Raw genomic sequence first — 18,622 nt, 5'->3', positions numbered from 1 at the left:
TAAAAAAATACAAGCAGCAGAGAATGACTTGTCAACATTTAGGAAGTGACCCACTGATAGAGCTAGAACCCAAATCTGATCTCCCAGGTATATGAAGTCAGTTGCATACCTACCTCTCCATCTATCCCAACACAATCTAATGAGGCCCTTTCAAAACAAACATTTGAACGCTGCATACTTAGAGTGTGCTTTGGATTTATCATTTGTGATTCACAGGAAATTTTCAATATTCAATAACTTTAGGAAATAGGTAAGCGCTACATGGCTACAAATTCCCAAGCAAAGACATTCAGTAAGCATACTCTCTAAATGTAATCCAATTCTGACTTAAATTGCTCTCCAGAGAGCTTGTGTTCTTCTCCAAGTTTTTATTCAGATATTTTTATTCATTAGTAATGATTTTCAGGCTGAAAGCACGAAAGGCAGTATTCAATTATTACTATATTATTTCAACTTCCTGTCTGGTGCTAATGCAAATATAGGATGATTTAAATTAATGATTCATTTGTACATGAAGTGATTTTGCCCAACCAGCAATGGAGGGGTGGATCCAGAATGCAAGCTCCTCAATCACAATGATCTCTGTTTCTTCACTGATGTGTCCCAAGAACCTAGAAAGATGTCAGGCACATGGCAGGTACTCAGTGAATACTGAATGAACGATGATTTAAAAAGAAGAATAAATATTCTCTGTCAGAGTTTATTTTGTAGGAAATTCTAAGTGGTTAATAAAACGATGTTTCGGGGGCACCTGGGTGGCTCAGTCGGTTAAACATCTGCCTTCCGCTCAGGTCATGATCCCAGGGTCCTGGGATGGAGTCCCACTTTGGGGGGGGGGGGTCCTTGCTCAGCGGGGAGCCTGCTTCTCCATCTCCCTCTGCCCCTCCCCCCACTGTGTGTGTATGCACGCGTGCATTCTCTCTCTCTCAAATAAATAAATAAATAAAATCTTTTAAAAAAATGATGTTTCAGGAGCTGCTATATGGGATGAGATGCCTTTGTTTGTGCTGTTTTTCTGAGTGAATGCCCTTCTTTCCTCTGTACCTGTTGGGAACTTTGAATATTTTTAAGACTCAAATTAAGACTACCTTCTATAAAGTGACTTGTGACTGTTTCAGCTGCAGGAGATGCTGTTTTCTGTGAAATTTTATTGCATTTTCAGTCTTGGTCATATGCTTTGTGTTAAATATATTATCAATTCCCTTCTCTCTCAATTTTGTTATTATGCTAAGACAAATACGGTCTTTAGAGTCTTTCACTGTATTTATTTTAAAATTCTCACACTATTTAACATATAATTGAGCTGCTTCTGGCTTATCAGTATTCTTCCCTGAATTAACATCCATTGCAGTTATCAGAGACAGACAAAAGCAACCCAAAGGAAGAATTGCTAAAACAAACCAAAATAATATCCAACATTTCTAACCAATCAAATCAGAGCAAACAAGTCGGCAGCAAATTATTATTAAATTTTTCGGATTTAATTAATGGAATTATATAATGCTAAAATTGATTTATAATAGAAACGATAAGTACAAGTACAATTGTACTTGTTACCTGAGTCAGTTAAGTTTTCCAACATGACAGATCACCTCAAAACTCAGTGGATTGAAACACAATGATTTAGTTTTGCTTATGAGACCATGGATTAGCTGGAACTTTCTACTCAAACTAGTTCAGCTGATGTTGTCTGGGCTCAGTCATGCATCTGTGGGCTGCTGACCGACCAGCTGAAGGCTGACTGGGCTAGGGGGACCTTAGTCACCTGTGGGGCAGTTGGCTCACTGCCCACTTGGCTAGCAGGTCCAGGCATTTCTTATTCTCCATCAGGTTAACTCAAGTTATTCAGATGGTAGCTGGGAGAGTTCCAAGAGGTAGAGGGGCTTAGGTTTCCAAGTGGACTCTGTCACTCTCCCCACATCTGTAGGACCAATCAAGTCAAAAAACTAGCCCAGATTCAGGGAGCAGGGGTAGTAGACTTCTGATCTTAATTAGAAGAGGTGCCAAATTCCATTACAAAGGGCATGGGTACAATGGAGGGACAGAGAACCAGAACTGGTGCTATTTCTTTTTGCTCAATTTACATATAACCCTTTAAAATGATTTCTGGTTGTACCATACTTCACACAGTATGTGCAGAAATTTCTTCTATTAATTGGGATATTGGTACTAAATGTCCACAAAGACGTTTTCCAATGGAAGGATTCAACAATTCTATGACTTTATCCCCCAAAATTAGAAGGGGGGTAGATAAAAGGGACTGTTAATCAATAAAATTTGTCAATCGGTTTGAAAATTTGTTTTTCCTGTGGAATGGACTTTGGTTTTGAGGTGGAAAAGAGTTGCAAATACTTTGATAACAGTGGATATGGTAAAAGAGGGAAGCTCTGGTTGCTTTGGAAGCTACCAGAAAACAGTAAAAAGACACCAGCCTCCTGGGTACAGCATGTCAGAAAGTTAGCAAGGGTCATGAACAAGATGAATTGGTGCAGTATGGGAAAGATGAAATTCACAGGATAATTTATTCAGAACCAACTCTATTTCCTTTTCGCATCAAAGAATTTATCATTTAAATCTTTCTAGATCTTTATCATATGTCCTATTGCCCACTGCCTCTTCATCCCTCATAGCCTTGTTGCTTTACTCTCTCCACCTTGCTTACATATGGGATGGCAATGCATAGGAGCAGAAGAGGAGTAATTGTATATATGTTTTCAGAAACACCTATCCATGTGCTACAAACAGATACAGTGCACAGGAATATTTTATGGCATCTCCAATCATATTTGTATATATCTTAAGAGGAACTATGTTTCTTTCTCCATAGGAAACTTGTCACAGCAACAGAATGTCAGTTGAGTTTATCAGGCATTTGCTTCCAGGGTCAATGTCTCTGAGGACTAAGAAGAAAGAATTCATTATTAGAGACTTACCATATTCAAGTTGAACCAAAAAGGGAAAAGATTGTTTTTACAGCTGGAAAGAAAGTGAAAGATCCCAGAGTCTAATTTTTTGTTCATTTTACATGTGAAAGCTACTTATAGTTGACTTGGGTAAGGTCACAAATTAAGCATTAATTGAGCCAGGACTAAATACTAGATTTCTCCCAAACAGTCCTTGCTTCTTCCTTTTTCTGTGTCCTTCTACTTTCCAGCATGCCCATGTGAATGTTAACTACTCAATTTTAGGTGTGAATTTTCTCAGTGATTCTTACCTCCCGAGATTTTTACACATTTCTCCAGTTGAAGATGTTGTGTTTAAAAAGTATTCTTTTCTGGATGCTCCTTTCACGGAAGGAGTGTCCCTAAATAAATTCAAAAGTGAGTCTATCGCCACCTTGTGACCATCATGTTTAACTGCAACTTTAAAAGTGCAGTTTTGGGGGCGCCTGGGTAACTCAGTAGCTTAAGCCTCCGACTTTTGATTTCTGCTCAGGGCATGACCTCAGGGTCCTGGAATCTGGTTGGGCTCTGGGCTGAGCACAGAGTCTGCTTGTCCCTCTCCCTCACTCCTCCCTCTGCTCATGCGCTGCCTCTTTTGCTCTCTCTCCTAAATAAATAAAATCTTTAAAAAAAAATAAAATAAAAGTGCAGTTTATAGAGGGAAAGTGTCACATTTAAAAAAAAAGTTCAATAAACACCAGTATTTTTCCTTACCTAGATCTAATACTTATTACAACTTTTCCATATGAACTTTACCTCTCTTTTGCTTTTTATTACCCTCTTTTCTGAATGATTTGAAAGTAAGTTGCACACAGAAATTGATCTATACAAATTAAAAATTATTCAATGTATATTCTAAGAAATATTTTGCATCCAAATTTTCCCAAAATGTCTTTAGAACCCCTTCCTTCCTCAATTAAAAAAAAAATCCCTGGTCTAAAGGAGTTCCTATCCTAATTGTTTATGCTATTACCATAGATACATTTTCAACAAAATGTTTCAATCTGTAAAATATTGTCTCTCGGTATTACATGTGGACACTATATGATTTTTAATATCAGCCCCAAGTCATGTCTTACTTTTTATTATTTGTTTGCTTCAGAGATGAGATAGAGACTCTGAGAGACTGTTGGTGAGCTATTATTTTTTTCTAAAAATCTTTTCTAAACAGAAATGTCATATAGGTCATGCAAATGAGAAAATAAACGGGTTCAAGTCCTAATCCAGCCACAAGAATTGTATAATCTTGAATAAGTGAGTAAAACTCTTGGATACTTAATTTATCTACCAATAATAAGAGCACTCAAGACAATGATATTCTTTCTGGATAGGAAGGTGGCCCCAATCCTACACTTAGGATTATGTAATGCTGTCAATATCCTTTATTATAAATACTCTGTAGTTATTGTTTGAAATTCTCTTCAGTTCAAGAATTATTTAGAAGAGTGATCTCCTTTTTTCCAGGCATTGAGGTTTTTGTTTAAAATGTTTTAGTGGTTTCTAAAATAATGACAATATATTTAACTTTATGCTTTGTATTTTTTGAAAAAGAAATGGTGTATTCTCTGAGATGCATAATTTAAAAAGCTCATGAATCTGCCCTATTATTTGTACTATAGTCTGTTATATCCTAATGAGTCTTTAGTCAAGTGAATATATGGAATAAGGAGTCTGGTATGACAAAGCTTCCCACTGTAATTTTGATTCTACACATTCCACATATATTTTAAAACATTTCTGTAGATATTCTTAATCTACACTGTGGTACATTAAAGTTCAGAATCAATTATTCATTGAAGAAATAGTGGCCGACCTAGAAGCCTGCCAATTTTTGTCACGTGGGTTATGTCAGTGAACACAGTAAGAGAAAGATCCCAGACCTCGCTGAGTTTCCATTCCATTATATTCAGTATAGCAAAAAAATAAGTAAGTGTGTAAAAGGTAATAAATAATAAAGAAGGAAAAAAGGAAACAAAGGGTGATGGATTTGAGGGATGGTGGTGGTGTAGACTGCTCTACTAAATAAGATGGTCAAGGTCAGATATATTGAGCATAACCTTGAAGACAATAGGAGATAAGACATTTAGGCAAGAGACTATCACAGTGAAAGCAGATCCGGGTAAAATCCAGGTAAAAGGAAGAGCCAGTGAAAAACAAAAGTTCATGTTCCAGGAACAGCAAGAAGGCTAGAGGTAAGTCAATGAACTGGTGTCAGCAAGATAACAAGGTAAGATCACGTAAAACCTGTAGGTCATTGTAAGGAGTTTGGCTTTTCCTCTGTGGGAAATGGGAAGTGACTGTGGGGTTTAGAGCACAGTAAGGGCTTGATCTGGTTTCCATTTTTAGTTTTAAGTGTTCAGTGTGATCTCTGTATTGACAAAAGACTATGGAGGGCAAAGACAGAAGCAAGGGGACAGGTACTGCAGAGCTGTGATAACGTAGGAAGGTAAAGATGGTGGCTCAGAGCAGGGTGACTGCAGTGGGGGTGGTGAGAAGGGCTTAGACTCTGGATATATTTTAAAGGTGAAATTAATAAGGTTTCTGGAAGATTGGTATGGGATGTGAGAGATAGAGGACAGTTGGGAATGACTCCAGATTTTATGGCCAGGGCATAGAAAGGAGATCTGATTTCAAGTGAGATGGGGAAAGGCTTTGAGCAGAAGCAGATTTGGGGTAGATTAAGAGTTCCGTTTTGGACAGGTGGGACCCAGATGCTCCTTAGATTTACAACTAAAGATTCCTAGTATGTAACTCAATACACACCTTTTGCGTTAGGGAGAGGGCTCTGGGCTGCAACCAGAAATACGGGGGTTATTAGTGTATAAAGCTAAGGAACTAAATGAGACCATTGAGAAAGGGAACGTTTACAGGGAAGAGAAGAGGCCAGGACCTCGCTCTGGTCCTGAACAATGGAAGTAGAAGAATCAACAAAGACTGTGGATAAGACACTAATGAGAAAAAGGAAAACCACAAAGGGCGCTGCTCTTCGAGGCAAGGGAACCAAAGGTATCAGGCAAGAGGAAGCGTGTCAAATGGTGATTTTTCTTTTGCAGTTAAGATATTATCTGCTATACTTTCTTGAATCGGTTAGATAGAAGCTAGTCAGGAGCAGTGGAAGGAAGGCCCCGAGTCAGAGTCCCAAGTCCCTGAAGGGGAATGATAGAGAAACGAGCGGAGGCAAGGACGACGGTGATCAATAAACTACACCTTATAAGCCTGGGAACTCAACATCTTGACCTTGCGCCTTCCAAGACCTCGGCCTGACAGATCAAAAACCACAGGTGCAGAACATGTGCTTTCTTCTTCCACCTCTGTCCCAGGGTAACCCCTAGACTCATTATAATGCATTTGCATATCAGGTACCGCCCCGCCTGATGGAGAAAGGCTGCCCCAACTGTTCAGTACACACCTGGTAGGGTCAAAAACTCCCCATGACAACCTGTGGGAGGAGTTTCCAAAAGAAACTAGGCTATTACTAGGCATTGGTCTCTCGTAAGAGAGAGCTTTAATTATATGCTGACTTTCAGTTTGTGTCAGCTAAATCCAAAGACAGACCTACTTGCTCTTTATCCTAAAATAAAGGAGTATTAGTGGAATTTTATGGAAGAGTCTTGTAAACATTTCCCCTGGCCTTACTGCTCTTCTAAATAGAGACCATCAGATCAAGATCTTCCCTTTTGCATCAATTTTTTTTTTTTTACCCTCCTGCACTATATCTCATTTATACATGGAAGACACTGTCTCTAGTTTCCATATTCATGCAAGTTTTCTGTTTTTGTTTTTTATTCTTCTTCATATTTTGAGGGTTCTGGAAGAGAATAGTTTTTTGGCTACATTTATACTTCATCTCTAGCCACTAGCTAGCTAGATTGCTGCACCATTTCCAGCTGTCCAATTTACTGTCTTTCGGGAACAAGAAAGAAGAAAAAAATTTAACACTTTTTTTTTTTTTTTAAATGCAGAGCAATTCAGTTCTCCTTAGCCCTAACCCCAAACATTTTTCTAGGCCTTCTTTTATACATATGATGATACATTACTGTACTCTTCTAAACATAGCCATATACTATGGCTCCATCTGTTTTCTCTCCAAATGTTTTGTTCAAAAAGTAAAATGTAGGGGCGCCTGGGTGGTGCAGTAGGTTAAGCTCTGATTCTTGGTTTTGGCTTAGGTTGTGATCTTAGGGTCATGAGATGGAGCCCCACAGAGCACTCCACACTCCATGCTTGAGACTTTCTGTCCCTCTCCCTGTGCCCCTCTGCCCTGTGCTTGTGTGTTTGCTCTCTCTCTCTCTAAAATAAATAAACAAACAAATCTTTAAAAAAAAAAAAAGGGGGGGCGCCTGGGTGGCTCAGTTGGTTAAGCAACTGCCTTCGGCTCAGGTCATGATCCTGGAGTCCCAGGATCGGGTCCCCCATCGGGCTCCCTGCTCGGCAGGGAGTCTGCTTCTCCCTCTGACCCTCCCCCCTCTCGTGCTCTCTATCTCATTCTCTCTCTCAAATAAATAAATAAAATCTTAAAAAAAAAAAAAAAAGGTAAAATGTAGTATAGATCTTTGTTTTCCACTGATACAAACTATGCCTGTCTACCTTAGTGGTGAGACTTCTACCTTAATTTCCCGAATCGATGTCTGCCAGCTTAAGACAAGAACAAATCAGACTTAGGGCTGGGTTGATGGTGTGGTGCAGCAAGGGATACCCACACCATAGGAATCCACGGGTGCAAGGTTTTTGACAGTTTGGATATTTGAGCAATTCCAAGACTCCACAGAGCCTACTTACATAAGCCCTTTACGTAAAAGGCAGAGATGCAAGGCAGCCAGAGAAAGAGTATGTAAGCAAACATTTGGGATCCTGGAGACTTCCGAGTGCAGTCACCCCAGGGTTCTTATTCACACATAGTTTGCATTCTGTTTCTAAACTGAACTATCAATATCTATGCAAAGAACTGTAGTTCTGGGAAAGCTCAGGACAGAAGTTCTCATCTGGGTTTTTATTCCCCATTGGCCACATTATAGTCCGGCTGCCTAATTGGTTGTGGCCAGTTGAAAACCATCAACAAACTTAGCCCTAAGGGTCACCATGGGAGTTTTGAAGTTTAAACAGCGCGTCATAAATCTCACTGTGCTTATCTTTGCCAAGAGTCAAAGACAGACAACCAACAGTCCTCAGAGATAGGCTATCGCTTTTCTTGTCCAGTTCAACTGTAACTTTATCTTTCACAGTGGAATGTTTTAGTAGGAGAGTATTAGGAAGAGCTTGTTATAGGATTTGGCCTTGTGCTAGGTGATTTGGGGGAGGGTCCAAGCATGGTCTTGCTCTGGATTGAATGCTTTCAGAAACTAGCACTTTGGTCCACAGGGCAATTTGATTACTGAGTATTGTAGAGGGATAGGGCTAACTTGCAGCTGTTTCGTGGTAGCTCTATGATTGTCTCCAGGTGTGCCTGCATAAATGCGCTAGTTAATAATTTATTATGTGAGGCTTAACATGCCAAAAAAGCACACGCATGTGCCCTCCATCAGCTCGACTCCATTTTTCACTGAAAATGTACAGATTGATGTTCTGTATTGGGTTAACCTGGTTTCAGAGGCAGGTTTTGCTCTGCGACCAGTGGGCGATAAAAGACCCCTCAATAGACTTGTCCCTTGATTTCCCTGAGACCAAGATGTCATACGCACATCATAGGAGTTCATGTTCCAGACACAAAGCATGTCTGTGTGAAAGGAAGAGGACCCTGGATCATGTGCAGGGGTACCTAGGAACTTGGTGATATTTGCCTGTGTTTTCTTTCTCCTGTGGACACAGATCTTTTGTCTTTATCAAAAACTCTATTTAGGTATGCTCTTTGGAGATTCCTTTCCCTTGTGTAACCCTGTGTAATTGCTGAAGGTTTTTCAGTAGTTGTAATGTAGAAGGCAGGAAGAACGTAGCAAGACCTGAGCTGTATTGAGAAAGAAGCTGGAGTCACATATGTCTCTGAGAGAGGGAGATACTTGATTATTTTTGTAGTTTGCACAAGGTTCTGGTCTGTGTCTGTACTATGAGTAGGAGTGGCCTTGCTTTTGTCTCACTTCGACATGATCCCAGAGTGATCTTGGGTAATGTTTGTATTCTCTAAAATTATTATGTTCAGCAGCAACACCAGCTAAGAGTCGTCAGGGATGCTTTATTCTATCTTAATCCCCTGCTTTTGGTTAAAGGCAGATGAATTCAAGCCATAGGACATGAATCTGTGATACCCAGGTCTTCACAATTGCTGCAATTCTGCGAATCAGGAGATTTTCTAGAGAATGTTGTTTGCCCTCAAATGAGAGTTACTCCTTCATGCCGTTGTTATAAGTTGTGGAATCGTGTGATGTAATAATGGATGTGCGGTGGAATCTACGACACTGGATAAAATGCAGTCAACTGTCAACACAGACATCTGCCAACAGCAAAACTGGAATAGTTGTTGAAATAGATAACAAAGCAGGAACCTAGATAACTAAACCCAGACCATTAAAACGTGTCTCAATATCCTTCTAGGTCAGGGGCGCCTGGGTGGCTCAGTTGGTTAAGCGACTGTCTTCGGCTCAGGTCATGATCCCGGAGTCCCGGGATCGAGTCCCGCATCGGCCTCCCTGCTCGGCAGGGAGTCTGCTTCTCCCTCTGACCCTCCCCCCTCTCATGTGCTCTCTCTCATTCTCTCTCTCTCAAATAAATAAATAAAATCTTTAAAAAAAAAAAAAAAGAGGAAATCATAGGCCCTGCTAAATTTGATTGTGAATTTAAAATGGTTTGTTGAGGTTTTGTTTTTGTTTTTTTTAAAAATAGATTTTATTTATTTGGCAGAGAGAGCACAAGCAGGGGGAGCTGCAGGCAGAGGCAGAGGGAGAAGCAGGCTCCCCACTGAGCAAGGAGCCCAATGTGGGACTCCATCCCAGAACCCTGGGACCATGCCCTGAGCCAAAGGTAGATGCCCAACCGACTGAGTCACCCAGGAGCCCCTTGTTGAGTTTGAAGAGCAGAAGTGATGTCCATGTGAGCAGTGGTAGCCCCTAGATGGGCACAGTCCCTATTGATAATATAAGTATCATTCATTCTAATAGGAGTGACTCAATCATTGGTCCCTTAAGGCAGTCACATTTTCTGAGTAGAGTCAAATCATTCCTGGAATGTCTCTGAGAAACCAGAAGAGACACTATTTTACTAATGATAGTTCTGAAATTAGTATACTTCCAATGGACTGGATTTAGCTGCTAAAAATACAATGACCTCAATAGAAGCATTCTGTTGGGGACCGGGTGGGGGACTCAAGGCTCAATTTTCACAAGATTAGTTACAATTAATAATGTAAGGGTAGTTTAAGTACCAGACAAGACCTGCAAAAGAAAACCTACCTTTTGAAATATTTTCACAATGTTTCTCAATCTTTCTTCAATTTTGTTCCCCTAAGGAGCCCTTTTGGGCATTTTGTTTCTAATTGTCATACCCAAGAAATTTTAATACTGTAGACTTAGATATTCTGTATACCTGTTTATGCACTGTATGTATAACCATGCTTATACATAAAAAAGTAAGACATTTTCAACCCATAAGAACTTATTTTTGCTCTCTTAGAGGTGTCACCCCTGTTGAGAATGCATATTTTAAAGAAACAGCTATTGGATGCTTGACAGCAGGAACAAATGGGGAATGATAGACCTGCCAGTCAGTTCATTCAAAGTGGTAGCTATGGTCAGAAAATGCATAAGAAAATTTTGTTTTTCCTTGAGTGACAGAAGGCCACAGTGTGTCAACAGTAAAAAGATGGAGAAAGACCCCCTGGGGGAGATTGTTGGGAAATCAGTCAGTAGGGGGTGTTAAAATACAATAGTAGGCAAGATTAGAAAAGAGAAAACAGAAAGAAATAGGATGGTGGGGAATCAAAAAATTAATTTTATTCTATCATCTTGTGTGGAAGCGTTCTACTCCCTGCGGCTGCCTCTTTTTAGAGGACACTTAAGAATCTACAATTTAAAGTCCCCCAGTGAAGTGGATACCAGTGATCAGAACAAGATGATATCCGGGGGTCAAGAGAAGATGTTGTCTGTGTTCTTAAGTGGGAAACATGAATCCAAGGACCAACTTTGGAGTTTTACTACAATGCTAGTTGTTATGGTACCAGGTTAGATCCTTTCCTTCAAAAGACAGGGATGGATTTTTTTATAGTGTTTCTTTGAGAAGACTAAATTTCCATGTTCATGTTATGAAAGGATGTGTTGAGTGATTATTTTAGAAAAACTGTTTGTACCCATTTAATAAGACTGGTTGTATCTAGTTATATCTGTTCATAATACGGAAGTACCTACTATATGGGGCAGCCTGTTATTAATCTATAAGGGAGAGTCTGTATCCTGTGTATCATCAAGGCTTATGGCAATTCCTTCAGCCATGGAAGTTCTAGTGTCTCTGAGAGCTTTGCCACTTTTCGGTTTTTTAATTCCATTTGTTCTCCTACTTTTCACTGAAGATGGAGGATAAGAACAATAATTTTTAAGTAAAAAGTAAAGCCTTACAAAGGTATTTAATAACATTCTCAGTGAAAGGTACTTCTTAAAATAAGCAAATAATGACCAGGCATACTAGAACATGATCATTATTTGTTTAAATGTTGATCTTTATCTTTTTTTTAACGTGGAAGGCACAGATGAGGACAATTAACTCAGTCGTGTGGATTAATTTAAATTCAGGAAGTGGTTCATGTTCTAAGATTGAATTTAAATCTGTAATTGGATAGCTTGCTTGATAATTTCAAGTTTTTGTTTTTAAGTGTAAACCACTATAAAATAAAATTAAATCAGGATTATCCAAGGAAATTACAAAAGGCCTGTGTAAAGCATAGAACATTTTCCAGCAGAGATTAAACCACTGGGGAGTTTTGTTACGTAGAGGAAGGAGCACTTCTGGGTTCAGCATGTTACAGTGGTGGATTGCTATGTTAACAAGGGTCAAATAGGAGGACTTTAATATAACTCTAAATGCCTTCAATCAACAAGAGTACTTTAAACTAGGGTCCTAGAAACAACAGCTTTTTATAAATAATTATAATACCAGTCTTTGTGCTTAAACATGAGTGTCCTTTTTTTAAGCTTTTTTTTTTAATCCTTATTTACAATCATTGTAACATATTCACAATATAATACTTAGCTTATACGTAATAAATCTAGGAGGATGTACTTTCTTCTAGATTTATCAGTTCTTTTAAGTTCGGTAAACAAAGTATTCTCACAGTAGTGTGAAATAATCAAATTTTGAGGCTGACAAACAAACTTGATTATTTTTATTATTCCTACCCTACTTCTTTGAGTAAAATAAAGGAATAAATGTGATATCTGGGGGCCTTTCCAGGACCCAAAAATTGATTATACATAAAAAGATCTCAACAGTTCTATTATTCCTATTTGGGGACCTAAATTTGAGAAAGGCAAAATTGACTATTGCCAAAGGAAACAAGAGATAAATAGAATACTGTGTTTTAAAGACACATTTCAACAAGAAGCAAAGATGAATAGGAACATTTAGTATTTAAAAAAGGAATTTTGTTAAAATACATCAAGATCAAGTTTAACAGAATAGATTGGTAAACAAAAAGAGCATTTGTTATCTGGACACAGAAAAATGGTCATTTTACAGAAAAAGAAAAAAATTCTAATTTTGCTCATGTGTACCATTTATGCAAAAATTTGCAGTAAAGGATTTATTAATAAATTTCTATGTATGCATTTACACATATAAATATATATATGTATGTGTAGATATACAAATAGAAGATAAATTTAACTAAAAATTAAAGTAAATTTAACTTAAAATATAATTAACACAGTACATTAAATAGGACACACTCTGTATTATATTACCATATAACAATGTTACATTAGGGCACCTGGGTGGCTCAGTCAGTTAAGCATCTGCCTTTGGCTCAGGTCATGATCCTGGGGTCCTGGGATTGAGCCCCACATCGGGGTCCCTGCTCAGTAAGGAGCCTGCTTCTCCCTCTGTCTCTGCCCCTGCTTGTGGTCTCTCTCTCTCTCTCTGTCAAATAAATAAAATCTTAAAAAAAATGTTACATTGATAATACAGGACAATATTCATATTATATTGAAATTGCAATCTTAATAATGTGTAAAAATATCCTTAATGAGAAGATAAATCATATTATCTTGTATACAAAATCATGCTTCTCTGTAAGCATTGAACCAAAAAGGTTTAATCACTTAGATTAATTACCATATTCAACCACATTGATAATTCTCTATATACAGGTAGCCTCTATAATTTAGTGCATGCAGAACCAGTAATTTTCTCAACTTGCATTGCTTTGACTCATACAGACTTACAGATTTTCATATTTAAAGAAGAAGATATTCTATGTAAGTAAAAAGAATTTATTATAATATAGTGTACTAGATACAGAGATTTTGCTTGGCTCTTCTGGGATCATTTTTCTGAGCTTCTCAAGTTTTTACTCTCCACATAATGAGCTAATAAAACTAGATCTAAGAAATATGGAAAATCTGTATTGTGTGACTTTTTAAAAAGATTCATTTATTTATTTTAGAAAGAGAGAGCTTTAGAGAGAGGGGCAGAGGGAGAGAGAGAGAGAATCTCAAGCAGACTCCATGCTGAGTGCAGAGCCCAACTCAGGGCTTGATCTCAAGACCCTGAAATCACGACGTGAGCCAAAACCAAGAGTCTGACACTGAACCGACTGTGCCACCCAGGTGCCCCAAAATCTTTATTGTGTGACTTCTGTGATCAGTTGTGATTAGAAGTCCTGGTTTCACTCTGATAATGATGGCTTTGCAATTCACAACTTCATACAGAAAGTACTACCTAGAGTTATCTCTAGGAATGACAGTATTCAATACCAGTTGAGTCTTCGTGGCACATCTGGTTCAACAAAATATCTTTAATTTGTTCACTTATACACTTTTTTTTTTTTACTTCACTGATGCACCAGCATTCTTCACTATCAAAATATTGAAGCTAAAAGTAGTTCACTTCTTCATCTCCATATAAAAATAACTCATTATGGGGGCGACTGGGCCACTCAGTTGTTAAGCGTCTGCCTTCCACTCAGGTCATGATCCCAGAGTTCTGGGATCAAGCCCCACGTCAGGCTCCCTGTTCAGTGGGGAGCCTGCCTCTCCCACTCCCCCTACTTGTGTTCCCTCTCTCGCTGTGTCTCTATCAAATAAATAAATAAAATCTCTTAAAAAAATAATAAAATAACTCATTATGGATCTTCCAGGATAAATTAATCCTAAAATAGTTGCTAAGTGAACTAATTATGATAACTTGAATATATTTATTTGCCTAAACTTAATATATTATTTTGGCAAAATTTATATTGAATTATTCATCCTAAACATAATCTCACAGGATTATTTTCTTCTTGGGGTTACTTCTGGAACATGCTAGTAAAACTATGGTATAGACTGACAGTCTTATAGGTACATCAAAAAATAAACCCAGCAGAATGAATTTTAGCTTAAATGCTTCATGTTCTTCATTTAGATACTTAGGATAGGATTGATCACCCCTAGATGTATTTCATCTTGTTGACTTGGGCTGGAGAACACATAGAATTGAATATATGGGAAATTTTTCATTCAAATTGATTAGAACATTTATTAAGCCAATACTGTGTTTAGAGATCTGTACTTCAGTTTTATAATGGGAATTGCAACAGTAACAAGAAAATTCTATAACTGCAATAATAAAGAACTCAATGGCTCATATTTTTAAGCCAGCATGAGCTAGGATCGTGTATTCATTTTTGTTCTCCAAGTCTTTTGGTAAGTCCATGGAACATATCTGATACTCTACAGTATTTTTTAATTTAGAATAATCTGACAAGAATAGGGGAGGTACAAATTCTTATGGTCAAAGCATGGTATATAGTCCACTGAGATTTATAGATATTAGTGTTCTTAAACCCTAATAAACCCTGCCAAAAAGTACTTTTTTTCAGTAAAATTTTGACCTAAAATAATGGATTTATATTTTAAATCCAGATACATTATGAAAATATATTAAAACTCCAAAGAAAAATTATGAGTTTGGACCTTTTATAAGTCCCACTTGATGACATATCAAAAATATTTTAAGAGAAACTTCCAGGGAATCTGCTTACTATAGAAGTATATAAAAACTAATTTTTATAGCCTTAAGATAAATATAACTGTTACTATTGGTTTAATAACCTAAAAGAATCTGACTGGCTAAGCTTGACCAATATTTGATATGAATATTAGCTATATACCAACCAGGCACAAACTTCACAAATTTATATCTTTAGCTCCCATTCCTCCCCTGCACTCCAGACCAATTTATCCATTTGTCTACTTGACGTTCCCACATGATGTCTGAGGGGGACAAAAAGTGTTCATATTTTATACACAACACGTGTAAGGTAGAACTCTTAATTCTCTACTCATTCATATTCCACTTCAGAAATTGGTTTTAAGTAGTTATTCAGTAGCACTAGCTAAAATAAAGGATTCATTCGTTATTCCTCATGTTCTTTTATTCTTCACAGCAAGTTAAGGTTCTTTCCCTCTCATAACATATTCCAAGTATCTCCTCTCTTCTCCATCTTCCCAACTACCATGCCAGCACAAAGCTACATTACCTCTCTTTGTATCTCTCCAATAACATCCTTAATGGTTTACCTGCTTCCATTTCTGGTTCCCTAAAACCTATTCTCATCAAAGAAGCTGAAGTAATTATTTTTAAAAAATCAGACTCACAATCATTACTTGAATGATGTTCTACCATAATATATTTATATACTATACTATAATTATATACCATAATTCATTCATTAAAAAGTATTTATTGAGCAATTACCATACACTACAAGTTTTAGTTCAAGGCACTGAAAATACAGTACAAAAGAAGACATAGTTTTTAAGTCTCTGCCCTCATTAAGGTTGCATTTAAGTAGGAGACAGCAAATACTGAATCATCAATTTCAAATGCAATACAATATGAAGGAGAAATCATAAGTGGTGCCATGGGTAAAAAAAAAAAAAAAGTGATGGTGAATTATGATAGTTTGAAGATTTTGTTTCCTAATATATTATCTTATACCTGTGGTCTAGTATAGAGGTTTTCCAAGAATTGAAAAATAAAAGCATCTTCATTATAGAGCATAGCATGGGAAAAAGACCCTTCTATTTGAGGAACTGAAAGAAGTCCACCAGATCTTAAGTGGAGCAAACATTCTTTGAAAATACATTTGCTTTTCTTGCAGACTTTTGTTGAGCTCAGACTTTGTTATTGTAAATTAGGGCTTGAAAAATAAAAACAAGTTCTAAATAGAAAATTTGCATTATTCTAAAGTTATGTAAATGAAATCCGTATAAAGCAAAGAGTGCCAGTTCTCCACATCTTCCAAGAAACAGACAACCTTTGTTTAGAGTCTTGACCTCCATCAGTTACACTGGCTCCATGCAAGGTCAGCTCCTCTTGCCAGGCACCTCAAGCCTCAGGGTTATTCTTGATAATATTCATAAGTAGACTAAAGTCCGTAGTCCTAGATATTGTAATACAGAGGAAAGTGAATGTGATTTGACTTAAATATTAAAAGAGGAAGTATTTTTGTCTACTTTGGTAACATTTTTTGTTCAATTGTATATTGCAAAGGCATTATCAAGACTGTATTCTTACAGATACAATGAGGCAAAAACTAGTTGGTTCAAATTATTAGCTTGTTTTAGCCATGGACCAATTGTCTAAGAAGTAAGATTTCAAAGACATGGATAGAATGGGATCTAAAATATAGGTGGAAGAAGAATTTACCTTAAATGAAGGAGGGACATTTAATCTTCTGACATAAAAAAAAAAAAAGGAGTTGAGGAAAAATGGATTCAAATGTATTTGAAAGTTTGTGAGAGATGTGGAATGAAATCATATGTGATGTTCTCAATTTTATTGATGCAATAAGACAGAACTTTGAAAAATTAGAAGAATTCACCGGTAATACTGAGTGACTGGCCTGGCTGGACCATCACCAGTTTTGCTCTACAAAGGATTAACTTGTGTAGTTGTATTATTTCTTCAAAATGAGACCGTGATTAAAAAGAAAAGCACACTTATTCTTGGTCAGGGCTATCTAGAAAAATAAGGATTTTACAATTTTAAAAATGCTCCATTTCTTTTGTTGGATGCAGGATAATAGATTGGTAGCTTCTCTCTTTACTTGTTTGTAATACTTTAAAGATATCACAGGTCAATAGACAAAAGAAAAAAAAAACATATACCATTCATATCTTTAAGAGGCTTTCAACAAAGAGTCATTCGTAACTCTAGAATATTTTCTAATCCCAAATAAGTGCTTTCTTATTTATACAATCTTTAGTTTACAAAGGAAAATGCCTGGCTTTCTAAAAGCTCAGTTACCTGTGGCTTTTTTTTTTTTTTTTTGTCGCAGTGAAAGGGTTTGGTAAGGAAGAAATCTGCCCGTGTTTGCATTGGACTAGATTAATCAAATATTGTTGTACTAATTTGCACAATTCCAGACCAATTAGGCAGAGTCCAAGTCACAGCAAGCAACCGATTCTCTTTCTTCCTTCCTGGAACGATGAAAATCACTGCCCTGGCACCAAGCAAATGACCACTTGTTCTCCTAAACAATCGATTCTGTTTATTTCTTGAAATATCAATTAGTCTAACTTCAGAGATAGGATGTATAAGCATAGAAGGAACCAGAGATTGTTCAATCACCACCTTTGGCAAAAGCAGACTTGAGGCCAGGTCAAAGAGTTTTACTTTGCTTACACCCCATGTCTTACTTCCCCTTACATGTCCTAACATTTATTGAGTTTTTACTATGTAACAAAGGTTGTTCACTTTATCTTTAATAACACATTTAATCCTCAGAAGAACTCTGTAAGATTGGTACTGTTATTTTCCTTATTTTGCAAATGAAGATATCAGTTTCCAAGAGGTTTCAACATGCCCAATATCAATCTTTTTGTAAGTGAAAGAGCCTGGATTTGAACTTTGTCAGGCTCCACGGCCCACACTTTAAACACAATATATTCTACCTCTCTTAATACTAACAATATTGCCTAATGATTACTCACATGTGTAAGATTATACACAAATATTTTCACTACTATATAGTATGACTTAGTCACATTTTACATTTTATTTTTCAGTGTTAAGAACATAATTTAAACTATACTTAACTTTAACAAATATTGTATTTATAGGTTTAGACAATTGTGAATCCTTACCCCATGTCTACTCATCCCACTGATGCCTTTATGAAATGTAGCAAGCTGTTAACACTGAATCCATTACAAATATTATACCACAAAAGTAAGTGGCAATGTTTCTTTTTTTTTTTTAGGAATGAATTTTATTTTTTTTAATTTTATTTTATTGTGTTATGTTAGTCACCATACAATACATCATTAGTTTTTGATGTACTGATCCACCATTCATTGTTTTCGTCTAACACCCAGTGCTCCATGCAATACATGCCCTCCTTAATACCCATCACCAGACTAACCGACCCCCCCACCCCCCTCCCCTCTAAAACCCTCAGTTTGTTTCTCAGAGTCCTTAGTCTCTCATGGTTCATCTCTCCCTCCGATTCCCCCCCCTTCGTTTTTCCCTTCCTTCTCCTAATGTCCTCCATGCTATTC

The 18,622-nt window shown here is 37.2% G+C and overlaps 1 protein-coding gene across 1 annotated transcript in view; it reads left to right on the top strand.

Moving 5' to 3' along the window:
- The first annotated feature begins 5,851 nt into the window (after window positions 1–5,851).
- LOC145721518 (alpha-2-macroglobulin-like protein 1) overlaps window positions 5,852–18,622 on the top strand; it is a 21,951-nt gene continuing 9,180 nt past the window's right edge. Inside the window, exons 1-2 of the mRNA XM_081819607.1 lie at window positions 5,852–5,955; window positions 8,082–8,145. Coding sequence (XP_081675733.1) covers window positions 5,852–5,955; window positions 8,082–8,145 — 168 coding nt within the window. The remainder of the gene's footprint in view (window positions 5,956–8,081; window positions 8,146–18,622) is intronic.

The sequence above is a fragment of the Leptonychotes weddellii genome, chromosome 5, assembly GCF_054177405.1.
Source record: "Leptonychotes weddellii isolate Sample4059 chromosome 5, ASM5417740v2, whole genome shotgun sequence".
Lineage (NCBI taxonomy): Eukaryota > Metazoa > Chordata > Mammalia > Carnivora > Phocidae > Leptonychotes > Leptonychotes weddellii.
The sequence above is the reverse complement of the archived record's forward strand: the minus strand, read 5'-3'. Positions and strand labels throughout refer to the sequence as shown.